The sequence below is a fragment of the Eleutherodactylus coqui genome, chromosome 12, assembly GCF_035609145.1.
Source record: "Eleutherodactylus coqui strain aEleCoq1 chromosome 12, aEleCoq1.hap1, whole genome shotgun sequence".
NCBI lineage: Eukaryota > Metazoa > Chordata > Amphibia > Anura > Eleutherodactylidae > Eleutherodactylus > Eleutherodactylus coqui.
In genome coordinates, this window is record NC_089848.1 from 64,460,043 (window position 1) to 64,481,648 (window position 21,606).

The 21,606-nt window shown below is 45.1% G+C and overlaps 1 protein-coding gene across 1 annotated transcript in view; it reads right to left on the minus strand.

Moving 5' to 3' along the window:
• Positions 1-4,539: 4,539 nt before the first annotated feature.
• The window catches only part of CCDC126 (coiled-coil domain containing 126), a 30,838-nt gene continuing 13,771 nt past the window's right edge, over positions 4,540-21,606 (minus strand). Inside the window, exons 2-3 of the mRNA XM_066584592.1 lie at positions 20,612-20,992; positions 4,540-5,142 (exon numbers count right to left, since the gene is read on the minus strand). Coding sequence (XP_066440689.1) covers positions 4,961-5,142; positions 20,612-20,849 — 420 coding nt within the window. The 5' untranslated portion in view covers positions 20,850-20,992 and the 3' untranslated portion in view covers positions 4,540-4,960. The remainder of the gene's footprint in view (positions 5,143-20,611; positions 20,993-21,606) is intronic.

Sequence of the window (21,606 nt, forward strand, 5' to 3'; positions counted from 1 at the left end):
TCGCGATAGCAAGTGGGGTTATACACTTCTGTATGGCCATATTAATGCACTTTGTAATGTACATCGTGCATTAAATATGAGCCATACAGAAGTTATTCACTTACCTGCTCCGTTGCTGGCATCCCCGTCGCCATGGATCCGTCTAATTCTGATGTCTTCTTGCTTTTTTAGATGTGCTTGCGCAGTCCGGTCTTCTTCCTGGTGAATGGGGCCGCTCATGCCGGAGAGCTGGTCCTCGTAGCTCCGCCCAGTCACATGTGCCGATTCCAGCCAATCAGGAGGCTGGAATCGGCAATGGACCGCACAGAGCCCACAGTGCACCATGGGAGAAGACCCGCGGTGCATCGTGGGTGAAGATCCCGGCGGCCATCTCGGTGAAGGAAGAAGTCGCAGAGCGAGGATTCGGGTAAGTAATAAAAAAATTTTTTTTTAACACATCCTTTGGGGTTGTCCTGCGCCGAACGGGGGGGCCTATGGAAAAAAAAAAAACCCGTTTCGGCGCGAGACAACCCCTTTAAAGGGGTTGTCCCGCGCCGAAAGATAAAAATTTTTTTTTGCCCAGTCCTCCAGTACCCGTAAAGGAAAACCGCTGACATGTTTTTTTAAAAAACAAAAAATTCCCTTACCTGAATCCCCGTTCAGCAACTTTAAAAAATCTTCTGTCCAAGATGGCAAGATGGCTGCCGCTGGTCTTATCCCACAGTGCACCACGGGTCTTCTCCCATGGTGCACCGTGGATGTTCTTCTGCTGTCTGCTCTCCACTGCCGATTCCAGCCACCTCATTGGCTGATCGGCACCATGTGACGGGGTGGAGCTACGCGATGCTGCTGAGAAGGGGGAGGAGCCAGGACCATCTAGGAGAAGAATCCTCTGTGAGCAAGCGCGACTGTTCCTGCGACCAGAGAAGAAGTTTGTTCGTCGCCATGGAGACGGGGACGCCAACACCGGGAGGGGGTAAGTATATAACGTCTGTATGGCCAAAATTTTATGCATGATGTATATTATATGGCCTATATATATTAAATATTATATATATTATATATTAAAGTGCATTAATATGGCCATACAGAAGTGTATAACCCCACTTGCTGTTGCGGGACAACCCCTTTAACTCTTCTCTTCATTTCTTGTAAAAATAGTAAGTCTGTTGAAGATGTAGGGACTATAAACAATGTTCTAGTCTTTAGAGACCCAGCAAATGTTACTGAGCAGTAGGTCTGGCTCTTCTGCCACCATCTAGATTAATAAAATCAACTTGAATATTGCTTTAGTACCTAATGATGACAAACAAAGGAGCTGAATGCTTGATCAGAATAGCATATACACAAGTCCCAGATACAATACTAAAAAAAAAAATTCGGACAGGGCTTTAACCCCTTAGGCCTCATGTCCACGGGGAAAATCAGGCCCGCTCCGGATTCTCCATGTAGAATCTGCAGCGGGTCCCTCCTGCCCCGCGGACATGAGCGCTTAAAATAGGAATTTAAAAGAATTAACTCACCTCCCACCCGCTCCGTTTCTTCTCTTCGCTGCGGCGTCATGTTCTCTGCGTCGCGGCCGGATCTTCTTTCTTCGGCTCGGCGGATGTGCATGATGACGTCGGTGACGTGCCCCGCGCATGCGCCGGTCCGAAGAAAAATGATCCGGCCGCGACTGAGATAAGATGGCACCGCGGCGAAGAGAAGAACCGGAGCGTGTGAGTAAAATCTGATTTTGGTCTCCCGCGGATCCGGACGGCTTCCATAGGCTTCAATAGAAGCCCGCGGGAGCCGTCCCCGCGGGAGACCCGCATGAAAATGGAGCATGGCCCGGATTTTTTCATGCTCCATTTTTTTTTAAATCCCTTTTATTGACCATCCGCGGGTATTTATCTACCTGCAGGTGGTCAATGCATCCCTATGGGGTGCGGATCCGCGGGCAGGAGAAGAGTTAAAATCTGCGCGGACTTTAATTCTTATTTTGCCCGTGGACATGAGCCCTTAAGGACATGGCCAATTTTGGGCTTAAGGACGCAACGATTTTTGGCGGATTTTCATCTCCATTTTTCAAAAGCCATAACTTTTTTATTTTTCCGTCGACGCGGCCGTGTAAAGGCTTGTTTTTTGCGTGGGGAGCTGTAGTTTTTAAAGGTGCCACTTTTGGGTACATAGACTATATCGTAAAACTTTTCATTTTTTTATGATAACAGGGAGAGAAAACGCATCGCGATAACAGATAACATTGCGAGAGTCGGCTGGAGATACAGAGGGAGCGCGCTCCCTCTGTGAACTCTCTCCCTGCTGCGCTCCACTTAGATCGCAGCAGGGAAGGGGTTGACAGCTGGGAAGGGGGGGGCGCATCTCCGATGCCCCCCCTCCCCCCCCCCCCCCCCGCTGTTGCAGCAGGAGGCCAGCTATCACTGAGTCAGCTCCCGCTGCGGGATAGCGCGAGATCAGTCATGATCTCGCGCTATCCCAAAGATGTACGGGTACGTCATTTTGCGGGAAGTACCAGCCTGCCATGACGTACCCTTACGTCATGGGGCGGGAAAGGGTTAAAGCCATGATGATAAGTATCTCAGTTATAAACATTTTCTCCCTGGTGGTGTTTGTAATCCTACACCCTCTTGCGGAATCTAGAATTCTACCCACATCGCACCCCAGTTTAATACACATTTTATTAACGAGATATTCCAAGCTTTTAAAACTAATTACCTATTTTATCGATCGATCAGTAGTTGATCAACAGTGATTGGCTGCGGACCATGCAGGATACCATCAGCGCAGCACGACCAGGCGACGTCAGTGGTCAGGGGAGGAAATGTAAGCGCCAGCTTCACTCCCATTGAAATCAATAGAAGCATTAAACTTCCTACTCATCAGGCCTCGTTCACACGAGCGTGGTTTTAGCGCAACATAGGCATGTGAAAAGATCACGGCTATACTGCATTAAAGATCGCGTGAATTGCAGCTATTTTAATTCACCTGTTCACACGATCAGAGGTGCAGCCTGCGTGCTATCCAGCTCCCATAGGAGTCTATGGAAAGCACACACCAAAATAGCTCAGGTCCTATCTTTTCTCACACCACGGACCTTCGATGCAAGCTTTGGCGTCACATGTCCTAGCTTTAATTGGTGCAAATATTTAGTGTGTCAAATTCCTTCATGTGAACGCTTCCATAGGAGACCATTGGTTCTTATAGAAGCGCTCTTTTCACACGCCTGTAATATGCTAAAACAGCGCTCGTGTGAACAAGGCCTTACAGTCAGGCTCAGACAACCTGTCCTGACCATAATGAGGAGCAGGTAGCATAATAGAAGCTCAGCACTCCCCTTGATTTCAATGGGAGTGAAGTCGATGCTTATATTTCCTCCCCTCACCACTGACGACGCATGGGCATGCTACTCTGACAGCAGGCTGGATGATCAACGCTGATTTATGGGGATCCGAGACAACAGATACCCTTCGATCAAGTACTGATTACCTATCCAGAAAGCAACATATTTGCATGGAGTATGTACGTTCCCTGTGTTTGTGTAAATTTTCTCTAGGTACTCCCTTTTCCTCCCATACTCAAAAAAAAATAAAAAATACAAATAGGTTACATTTAAAATTTAGATTGTGAGCCCCAATGAGAAAAAAAGATAAGTAATAATTAACAGCTCATATTCTAGTTTTATCTCACTTATGCGCTCATGTGAAAGAAGCCTATCGGACAGCCGTTTTTACGGCCAACCGATATGCGCGGTGATTGGTGATTGGAATCCAATGCATCAGATCACATGGGCGTATTTCTGAGAGGTAAAAACACCCGGCCAATATAGCGCCAGGCGTTTTTACGTCGGGCCCAAAAGATAGTTCCGGGACTATCTTTTGGGCCGGAATACGTTGGCCACTGCATGGGCTCCTATGGGAGCCCATGGCAGCGGCCGTAGGTGGGAAAGAGTTTAGCAGTGTGGCTGCTAAACTCACTCCCTCTGTAGGCTCACCTCTCGTTCCTCCCCACTCGTTCTGTACAATGGGAGGGGGAAGGGAACTGGAGGGGGCGGAGCCAAGCACCAGCCCACCCACCTCCTCCCAGTGAGGGCTATAGACAAGGGGTGGGATGTGGGCAGGGCCAATCACCAATCCTCTCCCCGCCCCTTGTCCATAGCCATCAATGGGAGTTATGTGAACATAAAACACACCATTGATATCTACAAAGTTTGACGCATTAAATACCTACCTCTCCGTTTGAAAACCTGAAGTTGAATCCAAGATGGCCACCTTCTTGGTGACATGGCCAAACGGATTTCCCCAACTTGTGTCTAAAATTGCACTACCATCTGTCTAACAATTTTCAGTTTTAATGGGCATTTCCTCACTTTCGAGACACTTTGTATAGTCAAAGGCAATTTTTCAAGTTACCAAAATCTTTCCTCATCATTCAGTGGAAGACAATATTCTTTATTCTGGTGGATGAAATGATGAAAAAAGGATGGCCTTTTTTTTTAATACAAAAAGTGAGAAATAAACAAAAAAACAAAACCCCTCATTAAAAAATATTTTTTAAATAATGCACAGTTCCTATTCTCTTTATTTGTCAATGGGGAGCTTACATAAATAAAATACAGCAAGTCATCTATGGTTATGTTATGCTTTAACAGTGCAAATAAATACATTCTTTGGGTCACACGTTCAAAAACCTCAGCTTAAAACATAAAATCTTCTGTGTAGCAAAATATAATATACAAGTATAGGTTTTTTTTTACAACAAATGTAAAATATTTTTTTTTAAAGTCTAAATATAATCTAGAGCCAACTAATAAAATTCACACACTTAGAAAAAATATGGCCAAAAATTCTTGACAAGTGTGTAACACCTGAAGATTACAGCAGTAAGTCCTCATATTAAAGCTCTTACAACTATTCCTAGAGCTGGAGCGGTGACAATGGCGTCGTTCTTGTAGGCTGAGGGTGGTGATTAGATGTCTTTCTTATCATCGCTTTCCCGAGGTATTGACACGTCTACTTGTGGTTAGTGGAACCAGATTCCCGGTGGTGCCGTTAGTGCTGTTACTGGATGACCCATTCACTACAATAAAGTCAATTTTGTTCTCTAGTTTTCCTAAGCGCAGTAGGATGTCATCCAAGAGAACCGCGATCGTCCTCTTCAGATCAGCTGTTGGCAGATAGAATAAAAAGATCAGTCAAAAATATTATTAGGCATGCACATAAAGTCTATTTCCAGCACATTTTCCTATGTTAGTACCAGTCACATGTCTATAGACCGCAGCTGTTTTCTAAGAAACCAGACCTGGAAATAGAAGAAAGAAAAGAGGCAGGACAGCATGGAGGGTTTGTACATAGGGCTACACAGTCCATCTATGGAGAGAAGAGGGGAGAGCAGCTACCAGACACGTCCGGCACCACTCATCTCTGCAGACAAGAGTTGAGAGGGGCAAAAAGAAAAATCTAAATCTGGGTAATCCAGCCATATATTATATATAACCTCTACGCAGATGGAGAAAACATTGCTAGGAAAATCCGGGTTCAGCTACTGCATAGCTGAATACAGAGCTCCTTCCTGCACTGTCTTGTCTAGTTCAGGCACAATTGTTCCTATAACAGTTTATTAATGGCTGCTATATATTTTAAGAGTTTACATATACTTTCCCACCAGGTTTTATAAGGCTCCGGCCTCCTGTAAAATATGTCCCAGTACTGTGTGAGGAGAAGCCGTTCTGTGCTGCAGACAGCTTCTCCTCAGACTGTGCCCACTCCTTGCCGAACCCAATGCACTGTGACAATGTCTCAGACCATGAGGTGTATGTTACAATCCAATGCAGACATTGGGTCTAATCGGAAAAAGAAAGTTTACAGCACAGAACAGCTTCTCCTCACACAGCTCCGGGACACATTTGACAGGAGCCTAAAAAAGCTAAGCTGTGGTGGAAAAGCATATAAACTCAAAAAATCCAAAAGTAGCAATTAATAAACAGTTATAAAAAGGAAACAACTGTGCCTGCACTACACTTGACAGTGCAAAAGGAAGATCTATATTCAGCTACACAGTAGCTGAATACAGATTTCCCTCTTCTATAAGAAAGCGTACAGAATAGGCTAAATAAACATATTGTAAAAAATGCTCAGTCGAAATATATATTATATCAGTGGCCACACTAAGGGTGATTTTTTTCTTCATTCAGTATGTAACTTTTCCTGCAGTGTCTAAAAATCAGCTGATGTTACATTGGTTAGTTATTCTATCTGAAACTCTTGGGCCTCCTTTTCCTCAGGTGGTCATCATGTGATCCCAACCCTGATCAGCTTAGGTTTTACTTGGGCTTGTGTGTTCACTTTCTAGTCAGCATCACTGATATTGGTCTGACTGAGAAACTATTACATGGACTGTACCACAAACTGCTTAGTGGGGGAACACAGACATCCCTTCACACATAATAGAGAGGAGATCCCAGCTCATCCCGCCAGCTGTATAATTATGGCCTGTAGCTCATTTAGGTGAATGTTGAAGGTAATGAATTAGTGTACACCCTGCAGGCAGAGATGGTACAGGCTCTGGCTGGTTATGTGATCCATCATAAGCATAGAATAGTGAAAGAGAAAGCAGGGAGAAATCTCAGCATCAAGGTGGTGCCTGATAAGTATCAGACAGGAGGCAGCGCCTCATGGAAATGACTTCAATATACACATGAGATATCCAAAGTGTGACAGGCAGTCAAGTAAAGTGTGCAAAGGGGGGAAAAAAATGTGTTTCCGTCAGAGTGGTCCTTTAAAAAAATAAAATAAATACTGGCTGCATTAGTCAGGTCAATACCTTATTATGGCTTGTTGAACAACAAAAAAAAAAACATTAAGGAATAAATAGTTATAAGTTCCATTTTGGTTGTAAGCCCTTATTTGCAAGGAACTATATTAATAGTAAGTATAACCATCAGTGCAAGCAATCCGCTCCCTGCCAGGGTACTCCGGGGACTAAAGTTGGCTTTTATGAACTTAGAACTGTATTACATAGAACTAAAATAGAACAAAACCATTAAATAATGTATTGAGGTGAACCTGTGTGTATTAAACGGAGAAAGGAATCATCATGTAAAAAGACTAGATGTGATTGTTCCCAGCAAGAAAAACCAAGTAATCTTGTAGATATGATATCTTTTATTGGCTAACAAAAATACATGATGTAATAGCGAGCTTTTGGACCTATGCCGGCTCCTTCAAGATTGGTGGAGTCAAGATTGACGTGGGGGGGGGGGGGGTGAAGCCGCCTGGAGCGGATTGGCCGCACAGCTTGTTAAGCGGCAGGTCCTGGCAGCCCAGTGAAGTTGATTTTAAAAATGCAGACAGCAGCGAAAGACAGTTTGCCTTCCAAGAGAGCAGGGTATGCAGCAGGGATTCCACTGTGGCGTGCTCCGGGTTGCCTGGCCCCCTACCCCATCACTTTTAACTAGCGCCGGACTGAACACTGGTGGGGCACAGTACCCCCAGTTCAGTTCTACGTCGCCTTGCTGTTGGGAGCGGCCGCCCGCGCACCCCCTTTTCACTGTAACGGCGGCTGGGAGCAGGGACACAACAGTAGTGAGAGCACACACAGAGCCGCTGGAAAATAAAAAAATTCCTCTCCTCAATATCCCGCCAATGCAGCACAAATGCTCTGGTAGTTTGACAGTAGGCATTTACAATCTGTCAACAAGGCAGCCAATCAGCAGCCTCAACGGTCATGTGCCATACTACCGGTAAGTGATTGTTGAGCCATGTGCCAGTATGTCAGCTTGTAAATAAAGCCTGGGAAGGGATCATCTGCATTGGATCGGCGAGGCATTGAAGGGGTAAATAATATCTTTTGCTCTTCAAGTTATCCTATTTACTGCATTTTTTCCTTTTTACAAAAAGGAGAGAGACAACCCCTTTAGTAATTTACAGCTAAATACAAACTGGAAGCAGGGGGGGGGGGGGGGGGGGGGGTTGTAAAATAGTAAGCTAGAGGGTACAAAAAAAAAAAATCTAGCTCAAAAACTACGCTTGTCTGTGGAGCACAGAATGTGATGGTTGACCTCAAAAGCCCAGAACATCTGAGACAGAAACATGCCTAACCAAACACCGAAGAGAGAACAACAGTGATGTGCTTTATATCACTCAGGCTGAAAATTGGGATTGCACAACAGGCTTTTGTGCAGCTGCTTTGCCTTGGAAATTAAAGCCATGAAGCATCCCACAACCGTGCGCCAATGATGATCCTGGAGGAGCCGAGCAGGAGATGGCAAGCGGCTGCCCTAGACTTCACAGACTGGGCCAGCACCAGCTTTCTGATAGCACTGATGAGATCGCAAACGTCTCTGCAATGTTGCTCATGTTGTTAACAGTACCGACAGCCTTGTAGGAATGCCTCGTACTACTAGAAACAAGAGGATTTCTAGAACTAGGTTATAAAAACCCTTCAAGAAGAGACCATTTGTCATAAAATGCACACCTGATGGTTAATCACCCACCCTCCAAGTGACCATGTAAGAGAAATCGGTCATACCCTACAAGCCTCGTAATCTAAAGTTATGGGCTCATAGGAGACAGGCCACTGAGGCACAGGGTAATCCAAAAAAAGGGGATGAAGTGGAGAAAACCCAGTGTGTGAAAAGTCTGAAGTGAGGAACCTGGTAGCAGGCATAGGATGAAGGCCGCCTGCAGACGGCCGGGGGTCGGATACCGCTGCGAGACTTCTCACAGTGGGATGCGAACCCGTGCCCCTGCACAGCCCTGCGGCTCACCCACTCCCGGCGTCTCCTCTCTGTGCTGTATGCCGGCTGCCGCCCAGCCGATGCATGCGCAGACGGGAGCCGCCTGTCACCACTGACCCGCACAGAAATAGAACATGCCGTGATTTGTTTTCCGCATGCGTTTTCATGCGGACAAATCGTGGCCGTCTGCCTAGGATTGCCTAATCTAACGCAATTCTATGGCAGCGGGCATGGGCAGAAATTCTGCGGAATTTCCGCCCGTGGGCAGGGGGCCGAAGACTATTTTTTTCTTAGCAAGGTGCACAGCCCCCTAACAAAATATTCTACCTATAAAAAGGTAAACGTATGGGATTGTAGACATAAAAAAAAAAAATTTTTAGAGGGTTTAATATAGCTGAAGTATTTAAAAAAAAAAAAAAAAAAAAGTTCCGGAAAAGTACAGGGAAAACCGCATTCCAGCTTACAGAGGGATGTCACAAGCTTGACTTCATATGGCCTATAGGCATTATGCCAGTTTGCTGAGCAATGGTATCTTATGCAGCACCAAAATGATGAGGGTGTATAAGGGACAAAATCGTATTAGGGATCATTCATCCTACATACAGTCTACATTGGCCAGTGCGCAGGCTTTTTAAACATATGCCAATATCAGTCAGCACCTTACTTGGAGCTCAAAATTAAGTCTTGTCCAAGGAGCCACAATTTTAGAGAAATTGTACAACCACGATTCCAAGAAGGTAAAAAAAATTTTTTTAAATGCGGTGATTTGTAAATCTCATTTACCCACATTTTATCCACAATAGAACGCCTATCAGAAGATGAATGGGAGATATCCCCCCCATTTACTAATTGATGGCAGCAACACATCTCACAAAAGTTGGGACAGAGCCAAGTCTACCATTGTATAGCATCTCCGCTTTTAGGAAGTGAGGAGACCAATTGCTGGAGTTTTGGGAGAGGAATGTTGTCCCATTCTTGTCTGATGTAGGATTCTAGCTGCCCAACAGTCCGGGGTCTTTGCTGAATTTTTCGTGTCATAATATGCCAAATCTTTTCCATTGGTGAAAGGTCTGGACTGCAGGCGGACAGTTCAGCAGCCGGACTCTTCTTCTGTGAAGCCATGCTGTTGTGATGGATGCAGTATGTGGTTCAGCATTGTCTTGCTGAAATATACAAGGCCTTCTCTGAAGGGACGTCTGGATGAGAGCATGTAGTTCTAAAACCTAGCTATGGCCCAGAGACAAAATTGGCATTTCTGGATTGTAAACTTGAAGGAAAAAAACTAAAGAAAAAGAAAAAATGTCAGCTCCCCCAATTCTGCAGTTCAGGACTGCAACCAATTTCCAATGCTGGAGAGCGCACATGGATGTTCCAACGGGCCTTTGGAGATCTAGAATTGTATCCAGCTATTCTTTCTAAAAATCCAGCACTTCTGTTAAAAATTAACTTTTATGAGCAGGCCACTTTCTGCATGAGGGTCAATGATGCTCAGGAGGTAATCTGGGAGATACGTCTGGCCAAACCCAGCCTTCAATCTGGCAAACCATTCAGCTTAGACATTTCTTCCGGTCCCTTCCCCACCCAAGCTTATTCACCCGTCCTAAGACGCAATTTGAGTCTGTGTGTAGCGAAGAGGGTCCCATCAGACATTGCGTTGTCACAACTGTATGGTATTCTAAACTCAGAGGCCACACCTCCAAGCTTCTTTCAGAAATGGGAAAAAGATCTTAACATTACATTTGGTTTGGAGGAGAGGCAAAAGATTTGTGTAGTGATGCACTCAGCCTCAATATGAAGTCAGGTACAGGAATCCGGATATAAGATTCTATCGCGCTGGTACAGGGTGCCCTCCCGCCTACACAGGAGGTTCCCCTCTGTGTTGGAGATGCGGGGCCGAACGAGGACGCTTTTACGTGTCTTCTGGGAGTGCGGGTGCTGGCGGGCTTCTGGTTGGAAGTATGGCGAGTTATTTCCAGGTTTACTGATCGAGCTCTGCCGAAATCGCCAGCCCTTTTTCTCCTGCATCACTGTGATATCCCTATATCGACATATCTAAATGCCGTACCACTGACTTTTTGTAAGTGCGGCGAGATCTTGCATCCCCAGGTTCTGGAAACAGAACTCTCCACCTACTATCAGGATGTGGATCAATGTACTAAACTGGATTATGGAGATGGAGGACCTCACAGCGTCACTCCGAGATACACAAGAAAAGTTTGTAAAGACCTGATTCATTGGATAGAATTCCAGAGTACGGAGAATACAGGCAAATATATAATACCTGAATTTGATAGAGGTTCCTTTCTATCCCCCCCCCCCCTTCTTTTTTCCTACTCTTTCCCCCTTTCTTGGACCCTATGTGTGTTTCCCTATGTGTTAGGGGTACAGGTGTAAAGGACAGAGTGTTTAGAGATGAGTTTTCCTATTGGTATCAAGGATAGGATCAAATTCATCTGAAAGATAGGAAGAGGCAAGTTGGAGGCGAGAGGAGAGAGGATATGGATAATTTGGTGTTTTCTGTCATTTTATACATGTAGTTGTCGCAGAAATGTTAACGTATGGAAATTGAAAATGTGAAAATAAAGAATTTAAAAAAAAAAATTTTAATTAACTTTTAATTTATTGCATGATAAAAAGTCTTCAGTGTAATCAGAACTACCAGGATCATTTATAGGATGCGATGCAAAAAGTTACTTTTTAAACAGAAGTGCTGGAATTCTTATAAAGAAAAGATAACATTTCTGGGTTGTGTTGATATGCGGCTTCTTTGCAGGATTCAGCTTTAACTTGCATTCACAGACAAGGACTCCTGAAAGTATCGCTGAGTCCATGCAGTGGTTTGCATTACAGAATCATACCTGTTTTTAATGCAGTGGGCCCAGAGATCTTTGCTTCTGAGAGATCCTGTATCTCCAACATGCTTTTTATATAGTCATGTGACTTAAAAAGACAGCTGGACAGTCAATTTTCTATTAGTACCACTTTTCTAGCCTTTCGTACCCCTGTACCAACTTTGAGGGGTGCTGCTGCCATCAATTTCTAAAAAGGAGTTCATTTTTTTTTTTTTTTTTAATGACATGGAAAAAAAAGTCTCACCTTCTGATATGTTCCATTGTGAATATTATATGGTTATACCACATTTCCAAATCATTGCATTTATTTTCTTTACACTGTACACAGTATCTTAACTTTTTTTTGTAATTGGGTTTGTAAGGTTTTCCATGAATGTCAAAAAATTAATTTCTGCATTATTCCTGGTAATGAGGACACCTGACTTGCAGGGGAACTTGAGGTTTTTGGATCAGCCTATAGCAGTATGTAAAAAGTAGAATGTTAAAAAGGTGGAACAATAGTGGGCCCCTGAACAGCTGCCTAACATGGGGAAAAGAAGAAGATCTTGAGTTGCCAATAAGGCGGGGGGAAAAAAAATAAGAAGTCTATCCAACACATGGAAAATAGTGATCTCTCCTTTACTTGCAGCAGCCTGTCCGACCTTTTTCAACATTGAAGAGATTAACGCCACAAAAGCAAGTTATCTGCTATGCTGTGGATAGGGGCATAGCTTCCTGCTCAGTGGAGGTCCAACTGCTGGGATCCCCACCAATGCTCAGTCGCATCCTAAAGTGAGGGCCGCGGCAGTAACACATGTATCACCGCTCTATTAACTTCAGTGGGACAGAGAGAAAAAAAAAAAAGTCCATAAATCACACTGCAGCACTTGAAGTTTTGTTCCTCCAGTGATCAGAATAGGGCTCCCTAATAGTTATAGCAGTCCCATCTTCACTAAAAGTAAAAACGGTGTCCTCTACTCTCCTCCCTCTCCCCAGTACCTTTGCAGCAAGATCGGCTCCCCTAGTAATTACATAAGGTTTACCCTTATACTAGTAACTACCCTACTACTTGACCAGACCAACCAATCCTCATTGCAAGACCTCCCTTTCCCTTCTCAGTCACAACAAAGCCACACTTCCCTCTCTAGTCACAGCAGGCCAACGGTACACTCTGGTTTAACCCATTAAGGACCAGGCACAGTAAATTTACGGCGCCTGGTCCTGGGCTTAGAGCACCGCTGATTGCAAAATTACGGCGGCGCTTTAATCCGCCTGGCTCTGCAAATCAATTAGACGCAGGACGGGTTATCAGCTGTTAGTGACAGCTAATAACCCGGAGGAGAAGGCAGGAGGGGAGACCGTAAGGGGGTCATGTGACCGCCGGGGTTCCCTGCTACAGTAGAACTGGAGGATCATACTAGAGTAGTTCTTGGGAAATGCCTTGGAGTTTAGTAATCCTGAGTGCTTAAGCTTCTGTATTTTGCATGTTATAGCTTCTACCCCCAAGGCCTTACACTTCTCTTCCGAGTCTTAAGGTGCTGACTACAGATAAGTGGAACACATTCCTCCCTGTAGCCTGCAGACACGGCCGCATCACGCCAGCTCAACGCTCTATGAAAATTAATCAGCAATTTAGTGATTTTCTCCAGGCACAGGGTCAGGCTAAAATTGTATTAAAATACCGCCGCTCTCCCTCCTCGCCCGCTGCTTGTACAACAGAGAACCTGATGGGTTGTGCGCAGACTCGGGATCTGGAAGGCATTTTACTTACAGACTAGGAGCACATTTATTGTTATGATGTATCCATAAGAAAATGCAACTTGGCATGCGATACTTTTACACGGATCGACCATCGCTCAGATAGTCGCGCAGAAGAGTCAAAACGTGCGTACGACAGTTTGTCTTTACGCAGAGCCATGTTTGATTATTCCATGTTTGCCGAGAGGTTCTTCATACAGGGGAAAGTTTATTCACAGGTCATTCAAAAACAAACGACTAACTTTACACCAAACGCCTTTTGATCAATCAGGCCGCGGGTCGGACAGCTCCCATCGACTTCGATAGAAGCCGTGCGTGCGGAAACTGCAGGAAAATGGAGCATGGCGCGATCTTTCATCCGCGAGCAGAAACCACAATTTGTTTCAGCTCATGTGCGTGAAGAAGGTTTCCATAGCATGCTATGGAGGGTTAATGCTGTGGAACCTGGAGGTGGACGCAGCAACAATCTGCCCGTGTGCATGAGGCCCTCGGCTGAATTCACACAAGCATAAGCTTATTAGCACACATTTTTGTGGTATTGCATATTCGTGCACGGAACTGCGTTTTTTTGTTTTTTTAACTGTACTTTCCACGTGCTTAAGTCGTGCTCTCAGCCAGTGAAATGTCCAAATTCTTTATGAGAGCCAGATGTGTTCTAGTCCTGTGCAAATATAGCATGTTAGGCGGAAAGAGGACATCTATCCAATCCAGCCTATTCCCCCACCTTGTTGCCAAAAGAAAAAAAAAAAAATCCCCATTTAAAAGAGAAGGGGGAAGGGGGGGGGGGGAATCATTTTCTGATTCCAATCTGGCAATCGGTATAATCCTCAGATCATCGACCCTTCTAACATTATTAGTGATTATAACATGTAAGTGTGCTGGAAAAATAGAGCATGTTGCGTTTTGTTCTTTTTGGCGCCAGCTATTGCGCATGCAAAATATGCACTGGTGAACGAACATATAGAGATCACTGGGTTCCATTCTCTAAATTTCATGCACAAGTACGCCTCTGTGAATCCGGCCTTAGCGCCCCCCCTTCCTTTTTGACAGCCTACACAGATGGACGAAGGCACCCGGTCTATGCAGCATCACATTAGCTCCCAGCTTTTTCCATAGGTTTTCGCAAAACTGTATTAAAAAGCGCAGTCCACTGTTATTATGGCGCAGTTTACACACTGTATAACGGTACAGGCATAGTGTCACTCATCTGGCGGTATATTTAGTAGTACTACTTGAAAAGTTCCTGCCCAACGTAAGCAATGAACACGCAGTGAATTTCATCTACCCTGGAGAGGATTTTGGCAGCTTTAAGCGCCATTACCGTGTTCCGCAGTTCTAGGCAAGGATTGTTTCTCAGATTTATGTGTGCGGACAGCGATGCCAAAGTGAATTTGCTCTGATTGCTGTTGATATGGGGTTTTATTAATGGAAGGACTGAGCTCAGCTTATCGGCTCTAGAGTCATACATAGGATAGCACTCTGCAGCCGGTTAATATTGCAGAACCCCATACTCTGCCCTTACAGGGGTCCTGGGAGTTACAATATTAAGCAGGGGTGATCCAGTAGGGTCCTTTATAAGCAGACACATTTTAGCGGTTTTGTCCATAGTAACATAATAGCTGTAGTGTTTGCAGCACTTTTCTTTCTGTGGCCAATTTTTTAAAAATAGTTTTTAAACACATTTAAAAGGGGTGTTGCCATATCATGAGAATAACCCGCCCCTGTCAGAAATATCCAAGCGGTGCAGTGCGGTTTGCATAGCACTTATTGAAGTGAATGAGAGCTACAGAAGCAGCCACAGGTAAGGAAGCCGCGTAGCGTGCGGTATTACGCCATTTCCGTAGGTCCGATTCACTTTAATGTTTTTGTAGTAGCAGATTCCCATCTTGGCTATGAAAAGCCAAGAAGCGAATACCCCTTTATAAAAAAAGAAAGCCATCAGGATTAATAGATAGTTTGTAAACGTTGGGGGAAGTTTTTATGAGGCGCAGAACTTTACAGATTTTTACCCTAAAAAGGTCAGAAAAGACCATTGCAGAACTCTATCCATTTATATTTAGGACCCGCTTCCCCTACGGCATACTGAAGCCTCAATTATAAAGGAACTCAGCTCCATCAGTGACTGCTGCCTCCGCTAGGGTTATGTCTGGTTCCATCACATCATCAGTCAGAAGCAGCAGTAGAGAGCACTTCCATCTTCCCCCCTGGGTGCTCCGCCATCTATCAGCCGGGCTCCTGACATTCTGCCGCTTTACTGCTCAGACAATTGCTTAAATTTGCTTCATAAATATACAATTGTGCAGCACTAAGCGCCAGGAGCTCCCGCCATACAAAGAGTGGTCCTTAAACGGGTGTGCCAAGTTAAAAGTTATCCCCTACGCAAGGGATTGGGGATAAATTTAGGATTGGTTTGGGTCTGACCACTGGGACCCCACCAGTCAAAACGTTATCCCCCATCCTGTCCATAAGGGATAACTCTATATTAGTACAACCTCTTAGCAGTTAAGGGCTATTCCCGGGTTATATTACAAGCGCCAAAAATTATATATAAAGTAGTAATCAGTGTTGCTGGGCTACCGGTTTTGGCGGTCCATCGCCATGGCATCTGACAGGAGACGTTCTGTAAACTTTTTACGTGGTCTCCTATTGTAGAAATCCCGAGGCAGGTTTACCGGATGTCACCGATTACATTCCCACCGGACCCCTATTGGGTAAACGCACGTCGCCAACGCAGCAGATGTAGATAGAAGACCGACGCAGCGGTGAGCGGCACGCAGTGGAAGGGAAGTATATGGGTTTGTTTTTAATTACATACTCAGTTCCCCCACTGCCTCAAAAGTTGGGGTAACCAAAAAACCCCTATAATTTGAAAGCATTGTAACTTGAGACAACAATATGGATTTTAGTAACTGGTTCAAAAGACCCCAAAACAACAAAAGTGAAAAGTAAAAATTAAGCAGATAGAGATAAAGCAAGTCCTTACTTATAAAAGTCAATAACAGATACTTTCTATGTAGAGGACTGGAGCTTCTTTAGGGTCCTGTACAGAACACAGTGTACCCGAAAAACAACATGGAGCCGCCGTCACCTGGTGTCCTAAGCAGCAGCTCATCCTGGTACAAGTAAAAAGCAGGACGGAGCATGTAGCGCTGCACAGTAAGGCCGCGCTAAGCGACAGCCAATCAGTGCATGCACTTCAGTAATACAGGCGTTTTACTAGTGAAATGTCCATGCCGATTGGCTGGATCATACCCCGAGCGCGCGGGCCGCAGATCTGGACTGACTGTTGTATCGCATGCTGAATCCAACCTGATGCCATTGGAACTGGAGGGACCACTTAAACTATAGGTTACATGTGAGGACTTGGTAATGTATCCTGGTTCAAGGACACACAAGGCAAAATATCCGAGGGCGAGATGATCTATGACGAACTAAGAGGCTTTCATACAGCAGAGCAGCCACACAGACAACTACATTGTCTACCAATCGCCCTTGGGCCATGTTGAAGATGGCAGATTGCTAATCTACCCTTACAGAGCTCTATTGTAGCGACACGGTCATTTGTTATTCTCTGACGGCTGGAGAGGGAATCCGGGTGAAGTGTGTGCTTAAGATTACTTCTACGCAGTCAAGGAGTCTACAGAGCCGGAAGTGCATTTGTGGCCAAGTCAAACTTCAATCCTGCACACCACTAAAGACCAGGGCTATTCCAGTAAAACGAAGTCCTCCTTTATCCTCTGGACAGAGGTTAAGTAGTTGATTGGCTAGGACCCCCACCAAATGCCAGAATGGGACCCTGTGCAGCAGGCAAGGAATGGAGCAGCAGCGTGCACACTCGGACACCGCACCATTCACTTCAAGCGTCCAGCCATTTCTGGGAGTCCAATATTGAAATGGATGGGGTGTATACCGAGCATACACACTCCTGCTCCATTCATTGTCAGTCACAGAGACCCCCCCCCCCCCCCCCCTTTTGGTGATAAATGAGGTCCCCAGTGATTGGACTTGCTTGATTTTACCGAAATACCCCTTTTAAATAAGTTTAGTCATACTGTAGACTTAAGGGATTTTTTGTTTTGCTACGGAACAGACGTTACTTTTGTTGCCGGCTGTGGACAACCGATTCTCATCTGGAGACGGAGCTGCACAGGAATGCATGGAAGCTAGATAAACTGACTAGATTGCTGGGGAGCTACAGGAAGACCCAAGACTACCGAGGACGAGGGTCACTGGGGGAGAGGACACTCACCTTCCGTATTTGGCAGTGCACTACAGAATGAAAGACAGTAATCAAGTTTAGAATAAGAGTTATGTTATCTGTTATCGAGATCAGAAGTGCTTCTAAGACACGTCAAGATGATCTCGACTCGCAGTGTTCCTTCTGCTTCCATCTGAGACATCCATTTCACGTATAAGACCTCACACGAGCGTATTGGAAAAACAAAGGATGCAAACTGCTCAGTGTTTATACTGCACATTTATCGCTGTGTGTTTTACGCACCCCGTAGGCCTGAATATACTGCTTATGCAGGTAAAATAGGTCAGGTCTTACTTTTATACCGCACGAAAAATACACACATTTCAAGACCCTCATACAAGTCTATGGGGTTTATGCCCAGCACAATAAGCTTGTGTGAGTGAGGCCGTAATTGGCAGCGGGGCATGGAATTTGCATGGTCGCCTCTTATTTGGTTTAGTACTTTGGGAAAAAGAGAAACAAATCTTCTTCTGCAGGGGAACCCTACTGACCGTGTTGGGGGAAGGTCCACTTCAGCTCCAATTCCCCCCCACCCCCAACAAGTTGTTTGCTTTTTCACCTAATTTGTGATGGCTGATTCATACTAACAATGTGAAGCTGAAATATTTTTCCTTTCCCACTGCTCAAAGCACTTGGGGAAAAAAGTCGATTGGAGTGAAATCGTGTGGACACAGAATGAGGTGAAGGTGTCATGTTGTTTTTCGTCATAAATTGCTTAACACTTAGCGCTCTGTTGGCAGGTACGTTGTCACAATGGAAGGACCCCCATCCATTTGCCCACAGAGTGCTGAGTGTTAAGCAATTTTTGACAAAAAGCGGCATGACACCCTTGCCTCACCTGATCTCATGCAAGAAAATAATATAAATATACACACACACACACACAATTATACATATGTGAGTGTATGTATGGGTATATATACACACATATATTACATATACATAGATATATACACACACACTTTTTTTAAACAAACAAGTGCTTTGAGCAGTGGAGAAATGAAACCAAATTCCAAAGCTGCACGTTGTTCGTATGAATCAGCCATCACAAGACAAGCAGAAAAAAATAAAATAAAAATTAAAGGGGTTGTCCCGCGGCAGCAAGTGGGTCTATACACTTCTGTATGGCCATATTAATGCACTTTGTAATGTACATTGTGCATTAATTATGAGCCATACAGAAGTTATAAGAAGTTTTTCACTTACCTGCTCCGTTGCTAGCGTCCTCGTTTTCATGGAGCCGACTAATTTTCGCAGTCTAATGGCCAAATTAGCCGCGCTTGCGCAGTCCGGGTCTTCTTTTTTCAATGGGGCTGCTCGTGCTGGATGCCGGCTCCGTGTAGCTTCGCCCCGTCACGTGCCGATTCCAGCCAATCAGGAGGCTGGAATCGGCAATGGACCGCACAGAAGCCCTGCGGTCCACCGAGTGAGAAGATCCCCGCGGCCATCTTCATCAGGTAAGTAAGAAGTCACCGGAGCGCGGGGATTCAGGTAAGCGCTCTCCGGTGTTCTTTTTTAACCCCTGCATCGGGGTTGTCTCGCGGCGAACGGGGGAAGGGGGGGGGGGGGGGGTTGGAAAAAAAAAAAACCCGTTTCGGCGCGGGACAACCCCTTTAACATGTTGAAAATAAATAAACAAATCCAAACTCACTGGAGCCGAGCGGAATTTTCCCCAACCAAGTCAGGTGGTCTACCGGCTCAGAAGGGCTTCGCAGACACTCATCCAGCAATAGAAGTCTGTGCTGGTAACGCCCCGCCCACCAGAAGATGATTCAGTGGTTTGGGGGTTTTTTTTGGAGCGGGGTAGGGAAGGTACGCCTCATATGTATAATGTGAATAGCAGTAAGCTGCAACATCAGCACAAAGCCATTGCTGTTTCTGAAGTGGGGGGGGGGGGGGGGGGGGGGGAGAGAAAATCAATTAAAAGGGGGAAATCAGCTGCGGTTCCATGTAAAAAACTGCAGCAAAATCCACATGCGTTACAGCGACAGCGAACAACAGATCTCTGGGCCGTTTCCATGAAACCCAGACACACGAGTTTGGAGTGGTGGGACTCAAATCTATCAGATATGTATGGCATTCCTCTGCCTAGGCCATAAATGACTGAGATGGGAATATCCCTATAAGCCAAAGATGGCACTAGTGCGACTCCTTAAAAAAAAAAAAAAAGTCTCAGCTAACAGACCTCAGCCAATGCCAACCTCTCACATGTCTTAAGTACATGTTACAAGACAGGTAAAGCTGTACAGACACTGAGGGTATAAATCTCACAGCAGATTGTAGCACAGATTTTGCATCAAAAGACTATGCACCATTTATTTCAATGCGAATTTGTAGTCACGATACGTTTTTTGTTTTTTTTTCTCAGCTATGGATTTAATATCTGCATTGCTTTAAGGATGGGATCTCACACGCTGGAATCCCGGCGGAAATCTCGTGGTTTGGCCGCAGCAAAAAAAAAAACAAAAAAAAAAAAAACACGCGAGATTTCCGCCGGGAAAGCGCTGCTTCAAAACCCGTGGCACTTAGCTTTTCGTTGCGGTGGGCACTCCCATAGAGTAGAGCGGACATGCTGCGGCCAGCAAATCTGCGCCGGAATGGATTTGCGGTCCCGTGTGGACAAGATTTCTGAGAAATCTCGTCCACATGGCTGGCTAATCCCGGGACTAGTGACCACAGGCAGGTTTGCTGCGGTGAAATTCCGGACGGAATTTCCGTAGCAAATCCACCCTGTGTGAACCCAGCCTAAGAGAGAAAGGTTATGTCACTTCACACAGTATGCGAAATTCTGCATGCAGATGTCACTTATTCACAAGGGAATCTGCAGCAGAAAACCATGGTTTTAGAGGTGGAATCTGCATGGAAAAAAAAATAAATATTTTTTTCATGTATTAGATTCCTAATGTAACGTACAATGTAATTAGATAACGGTTAGTATCCCTAATGGTGATTAACAGCAATAATCCCCACCATCTATAGTTTGTGTAGTAAAGAAACAGAAGTTCTACACAAGATCTGAAATCTCCCCTTCTCATTCCCGGCACGGCTTACCATATCCTGCCATGGAGAGCCCACTCCCTCCGTTCACAATGTCCTTATTCTCTTCGGCCAAGGCTTTGACATATCTCCTGCTGAGGTCCAGGATCTGCCCTCGGAGCTCCGCGCTGCTCTGGTGCCTGGGATACTGAATGGTGTAGCGTAGCAACATCAGCCCCCAAATGAATCCAAAGGCAAGTAGCAGAATGCTCAGTTTCTGAGACACAGACTTTCTGGAGAATGATAAATACATGTTCCCCCCATATACCCGCTACTCAGTATCTGCTAGAAATGGACTTCTCAAGGCGTCACACAAGGAATGAAGCTGGAGCGAACACGAGTACTTGTACAGCTCATGGTAAAGGAACGGCTTCCTCAAAAGTCCTTGCGTTGCATCTGGGGAAAAAAACAAGAAGTACAATGAGAAGGTTTTCAGGATCAGAACCTACAATAAACCCATCCAGCATTCATTTAAAGGGTTGGACTACAATTCACTTTTAATCAGCTATCCACAGGTGGGGCTCACCCACCGATCCGAGAACAGAAGTCCTGTATGCCCCTCACTGCGGGATCACCGCACCCCACACAATGAGGAGATTGGACAGTACGGCGGTCCCGCGTGCGCAGTGCCGCTTCGTTCCTTTTTAACACAACCGCTGAAGATAGCCGAGTGCTTGTACCCCTCCATTTCCGTCAACTCCATTGAAATGAATGGAACAACACTGCAAATATGGGGCTACAGCTCCATTCAATCTGACCTCACTGGTGGGTGCAGTAAGAAGGAAATACAAGACCCCTGTTCTCAGCGCCAGGACCCCCACCTATCAGATGTTTATTATTTATCCTATGAATAGGTGCTAAAACGGAATTCTGGTAAAGCCCTTTAAATAGTACCGGTAGATGGTCTCCAAATAGACTATTAGGACATGTGGACATTATGGTTAAACAATATTGTATTCTACTGTGGAAATACCTGGTTAGCCATAGCCTCCTCAGCAGAATCAGCTGTT